This window comes from Lichenostomus cassidix, chromosome 2, assembly GCF_008360975.1.
Source record: "Lichenostomus cassidix isolate B80296 chromosome 2, HeHo_3.0, whole genome shotgun sequence".
NCBI classification, from domain to species: domain Eukaryota; kingdom Metazoa; phylum Chordata; class Aves; order Passeriformes; family Meliphagidae; genus Lichenostomus; species Lichenostomus cassidix.
Genome location: NC_139482.1, coordinates 82,489,105 through 82,507,252, shown reverse-complemented (window position 1 = coordinate 82,507,252; position 18,148 = coordinate 82,489,105). Strand labels below are relative to the sequence as shown.

Genomic DNA, 18,148 nt, shown 5'->3' with positions numbered 1-18,148 from the left:
TACCCCCATGGAAGCAATCCAAAGGTTCACAAAGCAAAAGCTCCTTCCACCTTAAAGATCAAGGTTTTAAATTAGGAAAGTACTTAAGTCTCCAGCTGATAAAGATGTTTGACCTGCTGGGCAAAGGTAATCGCCAGGGACTTAATTCAGGACCCTCACAGCACAAAACACAGGGGGGATCCCAGTGCAGTAGTTTGAAACAGTAAGATGCTACTTAGAGCAACAAGAAAAACAAGCACTGAAATTTTACAAATATTAATAAAAAATAACAGAAGCTTTTAGCCTTTTCCCTAGGAACCCATCACTCCTTTTCCTTCAGAACCCTTTCCCAAACACTGGCAGACGTGTCCCAGTCAGCCCCTGGTCAAGCTCATGTCAGGAAAGGAAACAGGTTTTCATGCTCTTGATCAGATTTTGACTTCTTTTAAAAATGCAGGTCAAGCAGGACTAGAAGAAAACTTATGAGACTGCTGTCATGCTCATGTAAGACCTATGACAAACTCAAAAGAAAGAGGAGTTACATCGAGTTAAGACAGGTCTGGCATTAGCAGCCCTGCACTGCCTGGAAAGGCCATTGAGATTGCAAAGCTCAAGCACAGAAAAGCAAAGTGTTAAGGAAATCAAATTTAATGAAATCAGCTAATTCCCTGTTTCCATCAGCCAGTAAGTCACTTGGATCAATTCACATCTTCCTTAATGCCTAAACCTCAACTTCCTATGAAAAAATAAGCAGAGAAAATTACACTGCACTTAGAAGGAAAGGAGATTTTGATTATATAATTTATCATAAGAGGGTGACTGTTCTTATTTGAGAGAGATATACTAACATACCATAGCACTTCAATATAAGCCTCCATTTCCCCTCAAAGCCAAGCAAACTCTTGGATGCCTCATTTAACACAATGAAATAGCAATGAAAAGCTGCAAAAACATAAAGCAAAATGCACAAGGTGTGTTTTTTTCTTCATTGCTCCTTTTGATCACACCACAAAATACTAATCAGCCATGTAGACCTACTACTGTAGCACCTAGCTAGTAAACAGCTTCTATTTACAAACAGGATTATCTGCAAAGAACACAACCAAGAGCTCATGTGGACAGTGACAGTAGCTCAGCTAACACTGGATAATGAATTAATCTATGGTAACTCAATCTGGAACAAGACAGGGTTTCAGAATGTAAGAGCTCCCAATTTAATCAAATCATGTAGTGTTCTAGTGATAGGCAATCTTATTTCATGGTTGTAGCATACAGCGAGAGGCACACAAGTACTTCAGACCTTGGAATCCTACATGCCCCCAAACGTTTGCCCCAATGTCAGCTAGCGACACAAAATTAAAATAGACATCCAATAGCAGAATGGGGGAGCAAAATTAACACTGGGGATAATTTCTCTAATAAATAGCACATAAAGAAATAGTGGATGTAGGAGACAAGGCAACATCCTTAATGTTTTTTGTTTGAATGGGAAAGAACAAACTCTGGGGGCAGTGTATGAAGCAGGAGGGGCCACAATGTGATATCTGGGATCTACTTTCTTCTTACATCTTACCTATCTCCGTGTGTGTGTAAATAACTGCAATACAAACTCAGAAAATTCTTGCGTGAAGAACTTAAAAATAAAAAAAAAAACAAGCAAACAAAACCCCAAAGCAACTGATGACTTCATTTTGGGGAGCATGGGCTAGCTGTTCTGCTGGAAACCAAGCAAATCCCCAAATGCACCTCTATGTAACAGAGAAAGTGTCAGGAAAGACAAATCAAGCAATAGCACACTGTTTACTCCAATACTCTGATGGGTATTGGCACAAAGGCAGTTTCCTGTCTGAACCTTAACCAGCATTCAGAACTACACGGGATGGCAGATACATGAAACTGCTGTGACAAGCACTATAAAGTACATCAGATACATGAAAGCTGATGGAAAATTATTTTCTCCTCCCATGCCAGGATTTCAGTGTTTGTTCTTTTTCTATCAGCACAGTATGCATGTTCAACTTTCTGCTCCTGAGGCTGTCACAAAACACCCTTTAAGAAGCCAGATAGCTGTGACACATGAAGTTCTGACCACCATGAGGAACTGGCAGCTGGTTTCCCACACTCATCTGGGACCATCACCACTAAACAACAGTTTGGGGCACATCATCATCGACTTCTGCTTCAACTTACAGTTAAATGATAACCCCTGCAAGCAGCTGCCATAAAAGTGGACAGATACAGCAGAATTTAACTTTGATTTACCACTTAAGCCTGCAGTATCAAGTAAGAGGCAAGAAACTGATTGCTGAATGTTTTTCAGGCTAACTGTAGCAGCCTATAATGAAAAAATATTGCAAAGTGAGTTCTGAAAACCTTATAGGATACACTGCTTTTATAGTTTAATAGGCTCTTCTACATCTTCCTACTTAAAGTATCACTTTAAATACCAAGGTCAGTATAATTTCTGATTTTTCTTATGTGTCTGAGCAAAATGATGGGACATTACATACCCAGGGGCAGCTACTGCTGCCTTTTGACAGCAGAACTCCCAGCTGCAAGCATTTTGCTGAAAAAAAAAATAGCACACAATATTTATTTGTAATAAATTCATATATGCTATATAAACTGATTAATCCTTTAAACTGATCTAGGCTCAGTATAACTGAATACTTTTTGCCATATCTTCAGAGAGATCCTTTTCATACTCTGATGGGTTTCTGTACTTAGGGAAATAATTGTATAGACTGGAAGTCAATATAACTTGTACACTATATGAACACCCTTAGAGGAAATAACAGCATTTAACACTACCTGACCAGCTGAACATGAATGATGCCTAACAGTGGATCACATGTCCATGTGCATGCATGCACGTGTGTGAGCTGGAAACAAGAAGGCCTGTGTGGTTTTAGCATAAGGTTTTGCTCAGCCCACTTTGCAGTGCTGATCCATGCACATTTAAACAGCTTTGGATCTAAGTGGGAGAAATGGCGCAACAATAAAATTCTGTGTTTTCTGCAAAGGAAGAACACATGGCTTACGCAGCCACCAACTTTCCCACAGCAAACAGAGAAAGTGAGCAGAGAGATGAAATTAATTTAAAGGAATTCCTTGAAATAAGGCAATACAGACCAAACTTCCTCTCAACTTCATCATCAGCAGAAACCAAGAACAAAATCTATGGCAACTAGCTTACCAACTTCACCTACTAGATTTGGAAGTCACTTTAAATGTCCAATGCAGACAAAAAGAAACAACTGGCTGCCAAAATACCTGCTACAGTTTTTCAACCTACCTGCCTATTCACCAGGCAATTTTAATCACCTACAGCTGTTCGTGCAACTTTAATAGTGTTTTTCTCCCTGAAACATTCATTCAGCCTAGAACATTAATATTTCCTGGTTAAGAGTCCCATATTATAAATCATTTTGTGAAATGCAGTCTATTAAAGTGAAGAGTCTATGCAGAAGTTTTTGCTAAGTGACTCAGGCACACAGAAACATGGATCAAATGTTACCCTGTATACACAAACATTCAAATGCCTGAAGTAAACACATTAGAAGCAAACAAATCACATTGGTGCACACTGTGTGGGTGGAACTGGGATTAGTTTGAAATGATTTCTTGTTCATTAGGTTATTACTTTTTAACATACATTCCATTTTTTAAATAAATGAAACACTGTTTCAATCCTATCAACTAGGATTTACAATGTTTTTATGGTACCTGCATTTTTCATCTAGAAGAGACCACCCTGACCACCTGATTTGATCCCCTCCTTATATTGTAGACTGAAGAAACCACTCTCAGGCTTTGAAACTTCTGGATCTCATTTGCTATAGATAAATTAGCTGCCAAAGCATGACTAAAAAAAGGTGTTTAAAGTGACAATAGAAAGGGGAAGAGAGGACAATCAAAGGCCCTGATTACTTAAATTTTACAGCAGTTACATTCCTGATGTTTGCATTAGTCCTGCCTTGTCCTCTGCCTGGACAGCAGCATGATGATTCTTCCTTCATTCCTGAGATTAAGGCATTTATAGTCAAGGTCATATCATATTTTATTTAAACACACTGCAGAAGGACATTAAATTTTACAGGTTAGATTCTCCATGGTACTTGAGCAAAACTGGGGCTGCAGGGAAGAGCAAGCAGGCAGCTCACGTGAAAGCTGCCATGGTGCAGCTTCCCTTTATTGGCCCAGAATAAACATCCTCTCTTTGCCATAGTCAGACAGGTCTCTCAGCCCAACGTAGCCTCCCCACCTGGATTTTAGAGGAGTGACAGATGCAACAGTACTGCTTTAGCCAGCACCATTTTTTAACAGATTTGAGTCCTGAGGTGAGACAAAGCCCCACTGCACGAACGGTGGCAAAAGGGGACAGCAGCTCTGCCAGCCATTACCAGGGTTTTGCGCCCTTGAGAGCTCCTTCTCCCAAATGGAGGTCCCCACTTGCCATTCAGATGCACTCTCAAGTCACCTTGTGCCTAAACACTGTAACTGTAAGCAAAGGTACTAAAGCAAGTTTCAGTGAGTCAAACTCACAGCACAGGGATACACAACCATTAGCTCTCACTCTCCCTGGCCACAGCACATTAGACCTGCACCGCACTAGCAGCAATCATTTCAACCAAATGATACATGTATTTCAACCATAACTATGAACACGAATATCAGATCAAGTCCTGACTCATTCCACCTAAGGCACCTGAAATGACTGCAATCAGAGTAAAGTCTCCCTGTTGCACAGCCAGTAAGAACAGACATCTCCTGCAAATGTTACAGCCCTGAGAACACACTTGACCCTCCAGGCATCAGCGTTTTTATTTTTGACTGCACAGCTACGAGCCTTTGCTGAAAGGAGAAGCTCAGCTCTCCCTGCTGTAGACAGAGAAACAACACTGACACGCAGATAGATAAACACTAGGAAGGCAACAGGATCTGCTTCATTTTATCTGGGGCAATCTTTCAGCCATATAATGAAATAAAAATCTCTTGGGGACCTTGGATCAAAATGGTTTTTGGTCTAGCAACCACGACTCCCCCTCAGGCTCCACGTGGGTTGCAGGTTTAATCTCTTGTTCCTGCAAAGACACTGGCAGGAGTGGGGCCACCCTTGACTCCATTGGCTGCTCCGTGGCTGCAGGCTTCAAGCAAAACAGAACTCAGCTGTGTATGCCTATTAGGGCTCTAATGCTGGGAATAGAAGTGGAACACACAACCAAGGTAATTTAATCTAGAGCAAGATAATTCACTACCAGTACTACCCCCCACCCCCTTCCATGGCCCCAAATGCATCAGTGACAAGTACCCAGCCTTTTCCCAATGAGAGGGCAATTATATGCCCATTGTCTTTAGCCTTAACTCTGCACAAACTGTAGAAATGTCTGTAGCTGCATCTCAGGTTATTGATATGGCTGTGAACAGGGATGGCTTCCACAAAAGTAACCACAATGCTAATAATGTAAAGCAGGATGGAGAGCTGAACTGGGCACCTGTTACTTAATGCAAATTTCTGAAGTCAGATTTAACTTTCTGGACATTTTTTCTTGTAGCTGGCACTGATACCAAAAGCATGAAGCTCAAAACATCAATCCACATTAGAAGGAAGCCTCTCCTCCATCCCCTTCTGTCCTCACCCCGTTTCCTTTCAGGACATTTATATAAGATAAACACAAAACAGCCCCCTCATTTGCAGTGACTTGAGACAGAAAAAGCAGGAAAATTCCCCTAACCCCAAGATTTTCTCAGTGAGGAGTCACCTTTTGTCCCTTCTATATACTACATTTGAGAGCAAATGTTCTTTTAAAAGTACCCCCTTGTCCCTGCCCAAAAAGGAGAAAATAATATCTTCAGCTATAGAAGTACCCAGGCTTCTTTTTGAAAATCAGGATGTGACATAGAAGATTATTTAATACTACACATACAACCATTCTTTAATTCCACAAGTTTTCCGTTCTTCTTGAATTCAAAGGAAGCCTGTACCTACACAAGTGCACAGTTATGTAAGCCCAATGTGCAGTTACACATCCGTCCCTCCTCATAAGGGCTGCCAGCAATTTTGTGAAAATAGGTTGGAGAAGTCAACTACATACACTTCATCCCACAGAAGATAAGGCACAGTGCCTCACACCTGTCAAGACACTGAATTAATTAATTTCTAATAATCATAGGCTTTCACTAGCTCTCCTCCATACTTCTTACCAGTGAGAGAGGTAGTTGCTCAGTTCTCACTGTTGGGTCACTGCCAGCAATCTGCAGACCAGGCAAGTTGGGAAGGTGGTGTATGTTAATCAGTGGCAGGAAAGGGATGGAAATCAGATTGATCGTGTGCATTTTTAACACACAAATGCCAGTAAATGTAGAGAACCCAAACTTCACCTCCCACCCCTTCTCGCTCTACTGCAGATCCTGACAGCAGTTACCTCACTTGTACACTTTCCATGGCTCCACCTCTCCCACTATTCAGGTTATATGGCCAAGCTCACTGTACATCACCCAAAGCTCTTTTGTGTCACTAACATGATGTCATTGATGTCATTGCTGTAACAATCAACCCTGAAGCACAATACAATGATTGTTTCTCCAGCTCACATTCACAGCACATTTGTTCCAGCAGGCTTGAAAATGAGAGGATGAGGCAGGCTAGGTTTTCCTGCTCAGTAGGTTTTTGCACCAATCTAATTACATACATTCAGCAATTCACTGGAGTTCCTAGAGAACTGCACGTGTACCACACTTTAAAATAGGCTCTAAAAGCAAACAGCCTTTTTTTTTTTTTAATGCACTCCCCAGATGGAGAGGTTTCCTCAGAAGTTTCTTCGTGATATTATACTGAAGCTGCTGAACCAGAAAAGTTGAGCTGCTTCTGAACTATCTTGGTTTTGTTGTTATTGCTAATGGTTTTCTTCTTCATCTAAAAGCTAACAAGGAAGGCCATGGCTGGTTCTCTGACATGCAGAGAAGTGACAGTACAGCTCACTGGAAACAGGCAGCTGTGGTCACCTTGGTCTGAAACTGGGTCAGAGATGTCAGCTCACGATTATACACAAGAAATATGCAAGTAATATTGGGGATTCAGAGGCTGAGGACAAGACCACCCTTTATTTGCTGGCAGAACTCATGTAATACAGCTTTAACAGCTCTGAGAAAAGGCAGCTTCCTCACAACAAAAGGTATGTTTTATGTACAATTTTTGGTAACTTTTCCTCATTTCTTGGAAAAGCATCAGGGAATCTGTGTGAACAGCCAAGCTAAGCCCTGCAGTGCTGCACCACCTTAATCCAAACCATGGCCATCACCAGGAAATTGCCACTGTCTATTATGTCACTGCTTGTGGGAGAATGTGTGCCAATGGAAAGTCAATCCACCTCCAAACACTGTCAAGACCATTGGACAAATTCAGTGGAAAAGACTACAGAGTCTTAATGTATTCTGCTTGTAACTCCATCCCTGACACTGGAAACAAACCTTTTGCCAGCTAAAGTCACTTCGACCTGGTGAACTGCAGAGCATGTCACACACAAAAGGCCTGTGACCACATCAGCAATGTTCTTGCCATCAAACAAGTGCTAAACGATCCTTTGGACTAGCTAGCTATGACATCACCAGCTTCCAAACTCAGACTTTCTCAGGAACTGTCCCTAAATGCCTCGAAAAATACCTGTCCTCATCCCCAGAAACAAGAGTGCCCTTAAGCTGTACAGCTGAGAACAAATTCCTTCAGGGTTGTAATAACCAATTAAGGGATGTGAAGCAATTACTTTTATATCCATACAAATGAAACTCCTCCAATGCAATTAACAATCCCTTATCATCTACTGTTGAATTTGTGAACCCATATGCTGTACACTCTCTCCTCCCCCAACTTTTCCACAATTTTAATCCGTTTGTTTTAGCTAATGTAATGAAACCTACCTATTGAAGAGAAATAACAGATGTCTGCACATTATCTGAATGCTTTTAAATGACTTTTTTAATTTTAAATATAATTTCATTTGAGATTTTGCAGCTTTCATTTCTATTAATAAATTATCATTTCTTCTTTATAAGTGATGAGCTAGTACGTCATGTAATTTTTTTCCTTTAAATAGACTAAGACTTTGATCTAATGCAAGCCCTTGCTGGGAGTAGAGAGACTTTCTGTCTAATTTAGTTACGAAAAATATTCAATTAAATTTGGGAGTTTAATTCATTTAGTTATGAAAATTAGATGAGCTCAATAAGGTACATTTGATTTGCCTTAAGAAAAGAAAAAAAATAACCAAACCAAAAAAAGGAGAAGAATATCTGAAAGGGAAACAAATATGAATGGTGAACAAAAGTAGCTTTTCCTGCAAGACTGAAAGGTGGATAACAGGAAGAATCTGACTTCCATTTTGTGTGCCTATATAAAACACAGCCACAATGAGCTCACGCAAATTTTATATAAAGAAGATACACGAACAGCTGGTATTAACATCCTAATTGACCCTGGGTAACAAAAATCCCTATAGGTCATAACTGAGTCCATCCCAGTCAAGGGATATCTGATTCCTCACAAGAGGATTCCACCAACCACACACTACTCTTCTCCATCTCCATTAGAGGAAATTGAAAAATATTTGAATTATTTTTCAAAAGCACAACAGGACTACATGGATCTCTCTGACAGAGGCCTCCTCCTAGTTCTGCAGCCACCACTCACCATTTTTGCAGATGGGACAGCACTGGTCAGGTTCATACACTGGATCCACACACTCGGTCTGGGGACAGGCTGAGACCGTGCACAGCACTTCACCGTTGGCTTCGCAGCGACACCTTTCACACGGAGAAACCTGAAACACAAACCCAGTCATCCTTTAATTCCTCCACTTAATGCACTCCTGGAGTGAGCAGGGTCCACCTTCTCATCGTGTTCTTTCCTTCACATCTTCACTCTAAAACAAATGGGCTTTGTGGCCTAAATAATGCAGAGAACAAGACTGGGCTCCTGCAAAATTACAGAACCACAGCAGAAAAAAAAACCAAAACAAAACAGGTTCTTCTCTGAACGTATGCAGCAAATGGGAAAGTCGGAGGGATGTTGAAAACAACAACAGTGCAGAATTTTAATACAAATAAAACAACTACTGAATTTCTAAAGAACTTCCAGAAAATTAAGTTCCTAATCTAGTTTAGTTCTGTCAGAGGTTCAAAAACAATTTAGAGAAAAATATTGTATTTTAAGAAGTAAAGTTTTGATAAAGTTTGAAACTTCTTTTAATGGAAATCCTTTTTGTAATATTTTCAGGTTTGAAAGCATTTTGGTAGCAGGAAGTTACATTTTATTGAAAATTATATTTTTGAAAGAGAAGTCTGGAAAAAAAGCCATCCTTTTGAATTCAGGTATTTCCCATAGGTTAATTGTATTTGGACCATTCTTCTAATACTTGTAACTTTCTGAAAGGAAATTGCAGTTCAAAGAAACAGGTGAAGATTGAAAATACAGGTAATCCTTTATACCTAGTGAAATGTTATTGGGTTTGAAGAACTCTTACAGAATAGGAACACCGTAAGATAGTTACTTAAAAGACCTACTTCAAAAAAATTAATTCTGAACAAAACAATAGCAAGACTCTCTCTAGTAAAAAAATGGACTTTGAAATGTTTGCATTTGCCACATGTACAATCCCAGCTGCTCTCTTCAGCATTCCTGACCAGGTGCACCACATTTCATTGCTGACATCCTCATACCACACCGGATAGAGGGAAGCAAGAATGTGAAGAGCAGTAAGTGGTATACTGTAGATCTCATTGCTGTAGTCCTCCAAAAAACCACATGGGTACCCAAGCTCAGAACACAGGATGAAAATGCAGCTGAACGTTATTATTAGTGATCCTCTAAAACTATAATCTGTGCAGATTACTGGTTTACTTAAGGAGGAGGTTTTTCTTTTTACGGACCCTTTTTCATTCCAGATTCCAGCTGATGCAGACAACCACCCATTGCATTTCTCCAATAAGAGCAGAAGAAAATAAAATCTAAAAAAGAAAATAATTATTCTCTATGAAGAATCACCCAGATGTCGAACTTGCAGATCATCTGCTTCTTCTCCCTATTTTTCAGGCAGCCTATCACATTTTTCCTCAAACCCATTCTCTGCTTGCTTGCCTCTCACATCATTCTCACTTCCAAAGTTCAAACATGCTGATGCTTGCACAGCATCATCTCCAACTAAATGCCCATTCATGCTTTGCTACTTCCCTTCCCACCTGCCAAGGCTGTTATTTGCTTATGCACTCACATATCTTTCACGCCCTCCCCTCTGCTTAGAAAGCCTAAATAGGGTCTCTTGCTGTGCTGCTTTCTGCTTTTATTACTATTATTTATTTCAGGTTTCCTTTGCTAGCTACTCATGTTGTGTTTTCTCTTTGCTTTACACTCCACCAAGGATAACACCATGGCATACATTTACAAAATCCTACACAGGCTGACAGGCCAGTACAGCAGATCTTTATTAGACTTTGGGATAACAACTTTGTCCTGTAATTGTTTTGAAACTGTCACGTTCACTTCCAGAGCTGGAGTCTCAGCAGATGAGGAGGTCTGTGATCCAGTGCTCAGCGTTGAAAGGCTCAGGTATTCCAAGTAATCATTTGAAACACATGTGAAGTTTTGAGTGTCAGTAAACTTGAGCTCGTAAGTATCAAGTCAACAGTAAGAATTGTCCCTTCTAGAGTTGCATCCAGAAACAATACTTACTAAATTATAAAAACATGTTTTATACGGAGGACTGATTTTTATTCTTTTAAGTAATCCTACTTGATCAAAGATACCAGAACTCAATTCAAGGATCAGGATCAACAAGGCAAACCTACAGCTTTCAATCAATTTTAACACTTTTTACCATGACTTTGAAAAAATGCAAATTTGCCAACTATCACAGTTCAATGAGACCAGTGGTTATGACAAAAGATACTTCTGATCCCAGGACACCACTTAATATCTGTGTCATTCAATACTGGAAGTGGTGTGAAAACTAGAGTATCTGATGACAATCAGGAAACAAGGCAGCATGCAGATGTTATTCCTAAAATGTTTTATCTGTGAAATTTAAGCATATTCTAATTAAAAGGTTTACTAGATTTCCAAATTTGACAAAGGCTGGAGTTCTCAGAAAAATAAGTCATTTAATGAAGCACTGGAAATACTATTGATGAAGAAACAAAACTGATCTAATACTGATGATTCATAATACACATTTCTGTCCTACACAGCACATACACCTGAAGACTACATCTTTCATGAACAGAGTACACTGTTAATAGTATACTGCAGTAATGAAGACACTTCTGGTGTAATAGATCATAGGATTTCAGGGGGATACTTACACTATGCCCTTAGCAAGTACTGTCATCTGCACAACCCACCAATCTGAGTAATGGCAGCAGAGATAAGGAAGGTCTCCACGAGCTTATTTCTACAAAGCTCTTCTCAGGCAAGCAAGTAAAGCACTGTGGCTGTTAAAATGGTATCAGTTTCAGCTGTTACATGTTCATCTTTGGACTAAACAACAGATCATCAGGATATAGCAGGAGCTATAGAAAACTGTAGAAAACCCACACTTTCTGCACCTTAATGGCAGTACTTGGGAGACATAATTGTCACTAGAGAGAGAGGCAGTAAGACAGTGTGTGTATGTAACAGCAGCTAAATAAATCAGAATGAAAAGACACATTTGGTCCTTCACTTCCCCTCTCTGCTCATGCAATGCAAGTGCATTCCCTGCAGCGCAGTTCCTAGTGGAGTCAATGCAAGGAGTATCCCACTCATTCCAGTGGGGGAGAAGCAGCCCAGCAGCACTCACACTCAGTAATTCTCACATAACCAGGCCAGACTGGAAATAATACCACCTATCAACCTCTCTCTGAAGATTAATAATACCATGTCTCCATGGTCTACAGATGAAGCTGTTAACTTTCAAGTAGCAGCAGTTCTGCCTATGCAAAAACTGCAGAAGGAAACAGGAGGCAACAGAAGTCTTGTGTATTCACCAGGCAGCCATAAAACCGGTAGAAAATAGAATACAGATGGCAAAAAACCTACTCCTTAAGAATTGTTTAAAGGGAGGTTTATGTGCAGAGGTATAAATGGAGTTGCAGACATTGTAAAAGAGTAAATGCACTACTGTGTAAACAGCTAAGTTTTCCACTGGTGAGGTGTGAAGAGAGCTGTAGCCTAGTAAGGTTAGTGGATCTATCCAGCAGCTTAGTGTAAATTATCATAATTAAGAAGTGACAAATCATTTTCAGACCAAAGTAATTTGAGCTTTCCCCTTCCCCATGTCAAACTTTAATTACAAACCAAAATGACATGAAAACCAAACCAACAAAAAAGCTGAATTAATACATATACAATCTACATTTGGTTCCTTGAGGCTTGCAAACACCTGAATGAAAAAAAAAATCAAAACAAAACCCAAAATAATCATAATCCCAAACTTATTTGCTTTTGTGCTGGAATTCTTACTAATATTTTCTTGCCACTGAGACGACTCAGGAGAATATGAATGGGGTCACACTAACAATAATAAACATACCAGCCATGCCTTTACTCCTCTGAGCCTTCAAAATACCACAGATCTTTCAAAATTCACATGGATTTGTTGACGTTCAGATTTCCAAGTAACTTACCCACAACCAAATACAATTTGTAGTAGAAAGGAAATTCTAAAAGATGCAAAGCAACAGCTTTCAAAAATACAGGTCTTTTCCAAAACACTGTACTTCTGAAGATAATTTATGGTTCTTGTAAGGCTTTGACTTTATGCATCAGCCAACATTCTCAAATGTTACTTGAAAAATTTGGACCACATGCTTTGGAATCTCCAGCTTCAGTGCAGGACTTTATCCTCATTGCATTTCACCAACTAAAGATTTTGCTACCAGCTCCACTCATGGCTGCTGGGATCCCTCTGCTATTCTGCCTCACAATACTCACAGGGGACCACCACTGTGAATGGTGGTGGAGATGGAAACAGACTTACGAGATTGCATCCTTCCCCTTTATCCAAGCTGTGTTTTGTGTTGACACTCATGTCCTTTTTGAAAACATAAAAATACATGCATACATGCACACACAAGCAAAGCCTGTAGGACAGACTGCAAATCACAGAAGAAACACACCAAACCTCCCATTCTCTGGCACACTCAGCTTCTGGCTTCAGTCAGGGCAGTTCTGGGCCATGCCAAGAGATATAGGAATTTTATAGAAGCAGACTCACAAACTTGCATGCATAATTACACATCTATACATAAATATTTGTGCAAATAATGTCACTTTAACATTAGAAGGTCACCTTTTTCTTCCTTCAGTGATGTCTGGTACTCTTTGCCACAAATAGTAGGTGCAGACACAGAGAAAAATCACATCGCTATCCATTTATAACTCCTTCCCTGACCTTAATCAAGACATAACACATTAGCAACCTCTCTAAGACCATCAGCTTTAAACTCACAAAATTACCTTTGAAACTGTGCACAATTGCTTGCATTTTGCAATTGCTTCCACTGAGTAGCAGCAACCTGACTACATCTGCACCTTGTGTTGCCAGACAACTCCACTGATTGCAGTGACCTGGGCAAACAGCTGCATTTACAGCTTGTGCTCACAATATTGGAACCAACGTTGAAGCTCAAATAAAACACAAGGTTCTCCCATAGAAAAATAACCAGGTTGCAGTTCCACTGCCTAATTGTGTCAGTAACTTTCCTTGCCTGTCCTGAGCAGACATCTCTTCTAACTTGGGTTTCCAAAGCTGGGTAAAACAAGGCAGTAAGGGAACCGATGTTTCATTAGAGGAAGGTATGAAGACAAGGGCTGAAAGAAGAATGGGGTTAAAAAGAAAGCTGAAAGCCAAAATCTTTTCAGAATATTTCTGTAAATGTCACTGTTCAATACTTCGTTTTTACCAAGGCTGTCAGCCATACTCTAATCTACCAGGGAACATTAAGGTTCTATGCTCACTACACATTTAACACGGTATTTTAGGCTTGCTTTACAGCCATTAATACAACACTGCTATATAAAAGGGCTAGGAAATTGAACTCTGTAGAAAAGTATGAATAAAGAGTGGGGAGAAGCCTTTAAAATTCTGACCTAGGGAGAATGTGTGGAGAAGCTTTGTGTTTTGGCCAATCCTCAAAATTAAGTTTGCTGGAAATGGAAGGCTCTCACAAGCCACCTCTGAAAAGGTCACACCAACTAGGCGCTGTTAAGGTAGCTGGTCCTTCTTAAATAGAAAACTGCCACCCTGAAGTTGAATGTAATCCTTGAGGGGGTCAAGGAAAAAGAGAGGATGATACAATATTGTCTGCCATACTTGCCAATTCACTGGTGCTCTGCACATTACTGCCTAAAAAGAGCAAAGGGCAACACTGTTATTTAGTATGGAGAAAATAGTTCTGCTCCATTATTTATTTATTTTCCCTTAAATCGAAGAACATGGAAAGACGTTATGAACCAAAGTTAAGTTTTCACAAACATGCAAATACCACAGACAGCAGAGGTGGCAACTTATTCCCAGTCTACACAAATACATTTTCTCCATCCTGAGAGGGACTCAGCTTCCAGAGCCTTGAACTGTATTTCACACTCCCCTCAACATATTCAGAAACTCTCTGGTGTGTTCAGAAATGGGTTTTGGGCCAGCCCTGTATCTACCAGTCATTCACAAGCAAATTCACAAGTCATTCTTAGAGACTGCTCACAGCTCTCAATCACAATAAAATACAAAATGGAAAAAGACAAGGTAAACAACCAGAAATCTGGCCTTAACTCCAAAACTTCTGAGTGCACTGTAACATCTTGCTTTTTCAATTATAATGACCTTGCACAACAATGCTAAAAGACCCTAATCGAAAAGAATTTCCCTGAACATAAAGCCTTCCAAGTCCTTCGTTTAAGGATCACTGTAATCTAACCTGCAGACCATGCTGTTGTTAAAAAGAAGGCCCACAGTCATTCTCAGAAAGCAAACACTATGCAAACTTGGCAGCAGCACTTAAATAGTTAAAAAGGACTAAGAAATCACTGCTCAAAAGAAGGGATCATCACAGACTGATTACTAGGAACAGAAGTCAGCCCACAAAACCCTGCTTGATCCCTGCAAGACAGAAGTTTAACAGTTAATAATTAAATAAGGAAACAAATGTATTGCTGAAAATTTTCATAAAATCCGTAACACCACGGAGTAGCATTCTTCCAAGTAGCATTTTTTACTGCAAATACCAAAGGAATTAATAAAGATCAGCACCCTCATTTAAAAATGTTAGAGTATCATAGAGCAAGAAAGGTCATGTTTAAGGGGAAAATTTACAGGACTGCAGAAGTAATATTAACACAAAAATGAAAAGAGGAGGGGGAGACCCAGAACACCCTCTGAGAAAGCAGATAAAGAACATAATACCACTTTAAACAAGAGAAGAACCCACAAAATTACTTTTGGCTTCAGTCCTTACCATGAACTCCTCTAGGGTCTGGTAAGTTTTCCCTCGGAACTCGCAGTAGTTCTTCCTCTCTTTGCACTGCGGGCAGCACTGCGTGGTGTCCACATGGATGCAGCGAGGGTGGAGCCTGGGGCACTCGGGCTGGATACATAGCGGGCCCTCCTCAGTGCACAGACAGGGGCAGGCAGAAGGGCCCGGCGCAAACTTCTCCCCGATGGCATAGACGAAGCCACTCTCATCCACGCAGCCTTTCCCACGGTAGTCCGGATAGGCGTACTCCTCCGGAGGCTCGGGAGTGACACTTGCAACAGATGCTGGCAGAGATGAATCTTCAGCCACCTGAGGTTCCTCAGGAGCAGCATCCCTTTGCTCTTGCACTTGAATGCTCCCAGATTTACTGCTTGTCCCCTGGCTGCTCCAAGTCTGTTTTTGCTTAGTCCAAGACTCCTTGTTCGAGTAGTTCCTGCTTCCTTTGCTTTTCCAGTCCCTGCTACCCTCCTCCCTCCCGCTCCTGCCGATCTCATTCATTTTCCCTGGACCTGTCTGGCTGTCCCTTGTAGATGTGTGATCCCTCTTTTCCTGGCTCGCCTTTATCTCCTGTTTGTCTTGAGCCTTGGCCAGTTTTTGTATGGGTACGGTGGAGCTACAGAGGGCAACCATGAGGCAGCAGGTTACGAGAAGAGAACTAGAGAGAGCTCCAATTGCCATTGCAGTAGAGCTGGGCATCACCTACTGCATCCCACAGGGGACACTGCATTCACATCGGAGGGAAGCGCTTCATGGATCCACGGTACCTAGGAAAAGAAGGATTAGGAATACTTCAGCTCCCGCAGTTCTTCCCCCTCGCACCCTGCCTCGCCTCCACCGATGCAACATCTCAAACAACATGCAACCTGCCTCGGTAGTTTATGCAAAAGGCAAACAGCCTGCTGCTGCATCCCTCCTCCTCCTCCCCCGCTCTGCCAAGTCTTATAAATAGCAGGGCTCTGGACACGGACCGGGCATCTTCGGCTCCAAGAGAGCACCACGCAGAACTCCGGGGAGTCAGCGTTTGCAGAGGCAGGTGCAGGCAAAACCCACATCGCTTGGGGGTTATTTTTAACTTTCAAATGACAACATGTGGAGAGGACGGACGCCCGATGAATTAAATAGAGCTCCCCAAAACCCAGCAGGGCCCGGGATAGAAATTACCCAAATGAGTGCTATTCACTGTCTGCACACACGATGATTTTCATTAACCTCTTATTTAGTCTGAAGTACGCCGGTTTGGGTTTTGTTTAAATACCTACCAGTGAGCATGCTTCTCTTACAGACAACTAAAACCAAGCACACACTAAAGCGAGCAGAGACAAACTATCTCCCTTCCGAATTACCCAAACCAGCACACAAAACCACCTCTCCCCGTGCTCGAAAGGAAAGGTAGAGCCGCTCCGAGTTTCCGCAGCCGCGGCTCATTTAACCCCCATCCTCCAGGAGTTCGGCAGCGCTCCCGGCTCCCTTCCCTGAAACACTGCACGCCAAATCGGGAAAAAAAAACCCAAAGCAAAATACGTACACTACTCCGGCCACGACAAGCAATGCCGCTGCAGCCTCCCGGCACGACCCCAGCTCCGCGGTCCCGCTCCCCCAAGCCATTTAAAAGCCTCTCTCTCTGCCCGCCCGCCCGGCCCTCGGCGGTGGCACCGCGGGGCACCGCGCTCCGCCCGCCCGGCAGCGCTGCCCGGCCCGGCCCGACCGCCCCCGGGGAGCCGGGGCTCCGCGCCGCCCGCCCAAACTTTCCGGAGGGCCGGGCAGCGCCGCCCGACCCCCTCCCGGTGCGGCTGGGAGGGAGCCGGGCCAGCCCCTTCCCCAGCCCGGCCACCTCCCCCGTGGCCCGGCGCGACACCTCCCTCCGTCCGTACCTGCGCTGGCGGCGCGCTCAGCCCCGGCGGCGGCTCGGGGTGGCGAGCCTCGCCCCGCTCCCGGCTCCCATGGCGGGGCCGCGGGCGGGCGGCCGGCGGCGGCGGCTGTCGCTGCCCGCTCGCCTCCGCAGACCCGCCGAGCCCGTAGCGCAGCGCGGCGCGGCGGCCACAGCCGGTCCGGCCCCGCCGCCCCGGGGACGGGCTCCGCCGCGGGCCCCGCTGCTCTCACATGGCGGCCGTGCGCCCCCGTCCCCGGGGGCTGCGGGGCAGGACGGGGCGCTCCCTGCCGCGCTCCGTGCCGCCGGTGCGGGCCGGGCGCAGGGCGCGGCGCGGGGAGGGGACTCGGCGCCCGCCGGGGGGCGGCAGCGCAGCGGCCCTGCCCGGCCCTGCCCGGCCCTGCCGCCGCCGGAGGGTGCGCGGGGCGGGGGTGCCGCTCCTGCCGCAGGGCCCCCCCGCTCCGGCCACGGCGAGCGGCTGTCGGAGCAGAGCGGGGCAAGGCGGGCGCCTTGTGGGTCGGCCCCGCACGCCGGCGGCTGAAACTTTGAGTGGTGTGAGGGGCGTCGTTTTGGGACGCGAGCCGCGACCCGGTGCGGCGGGCACGGGCGCTCTCCCGGTGCGGGACTCCTCCGCTGCCGGGCCGGGCGGGCACCGCCGCGCACACCTGCGGAGCCGCCGGCGGAGCCGCCCCGGGCGCGGGCAGGACCGAGCAGCGCTCGGTCGGGACGGGCGGGCTGTGCCCGTGTGTGGCTGTGCCCGTGTGTGGCTGTGCCCGTGTGTGGCTGTGCCCGTGGGTGGCTGTG

At 43.7% G+C, this 18,148-nt stretch overlaps 1 protein-coding gene across 3 annotated transcripts in view; it reads right to left on the bottom strand.

The window, feature by feature from the left end:
• Positions 1-17,661, bottom strand: part of VWC2 (von Willebrand factor C domain containing 2) — a 54,835-nt gene extending 37,174 nt beyond the window's left edge. Inside the window, exons 1-3 of one of the 3 annotated variants that reach the window (XM_085052191.1) lie at positions 17,349-17,661; positions 15,460-16,241; positions 8,666-8,795 (exon numbers count right to left, since the gene is read on the bottom strand). In XM_085052191.1, the coding sequence (XP_084908317.1) occupies positions 8,666-8,795; positions 15,460-16,173 (844 nt within the window). In that variant the 5' untranslated portion in view covers positions 16,174-16,241; positions 17,349-17,661. Of the gene's footprint in view, positions 1-8,665; positions 8,796-15,459; positions 16,242-17,002; positions 17,145-17,348 lie in introns of those variants that run through there. The other 2 variants (XM_085052189.1, XM_085052190.1) reach the window with 2 other exon arrangements.
• Positions 17,662-18,148: the final 487 nt, after the last annotated feature.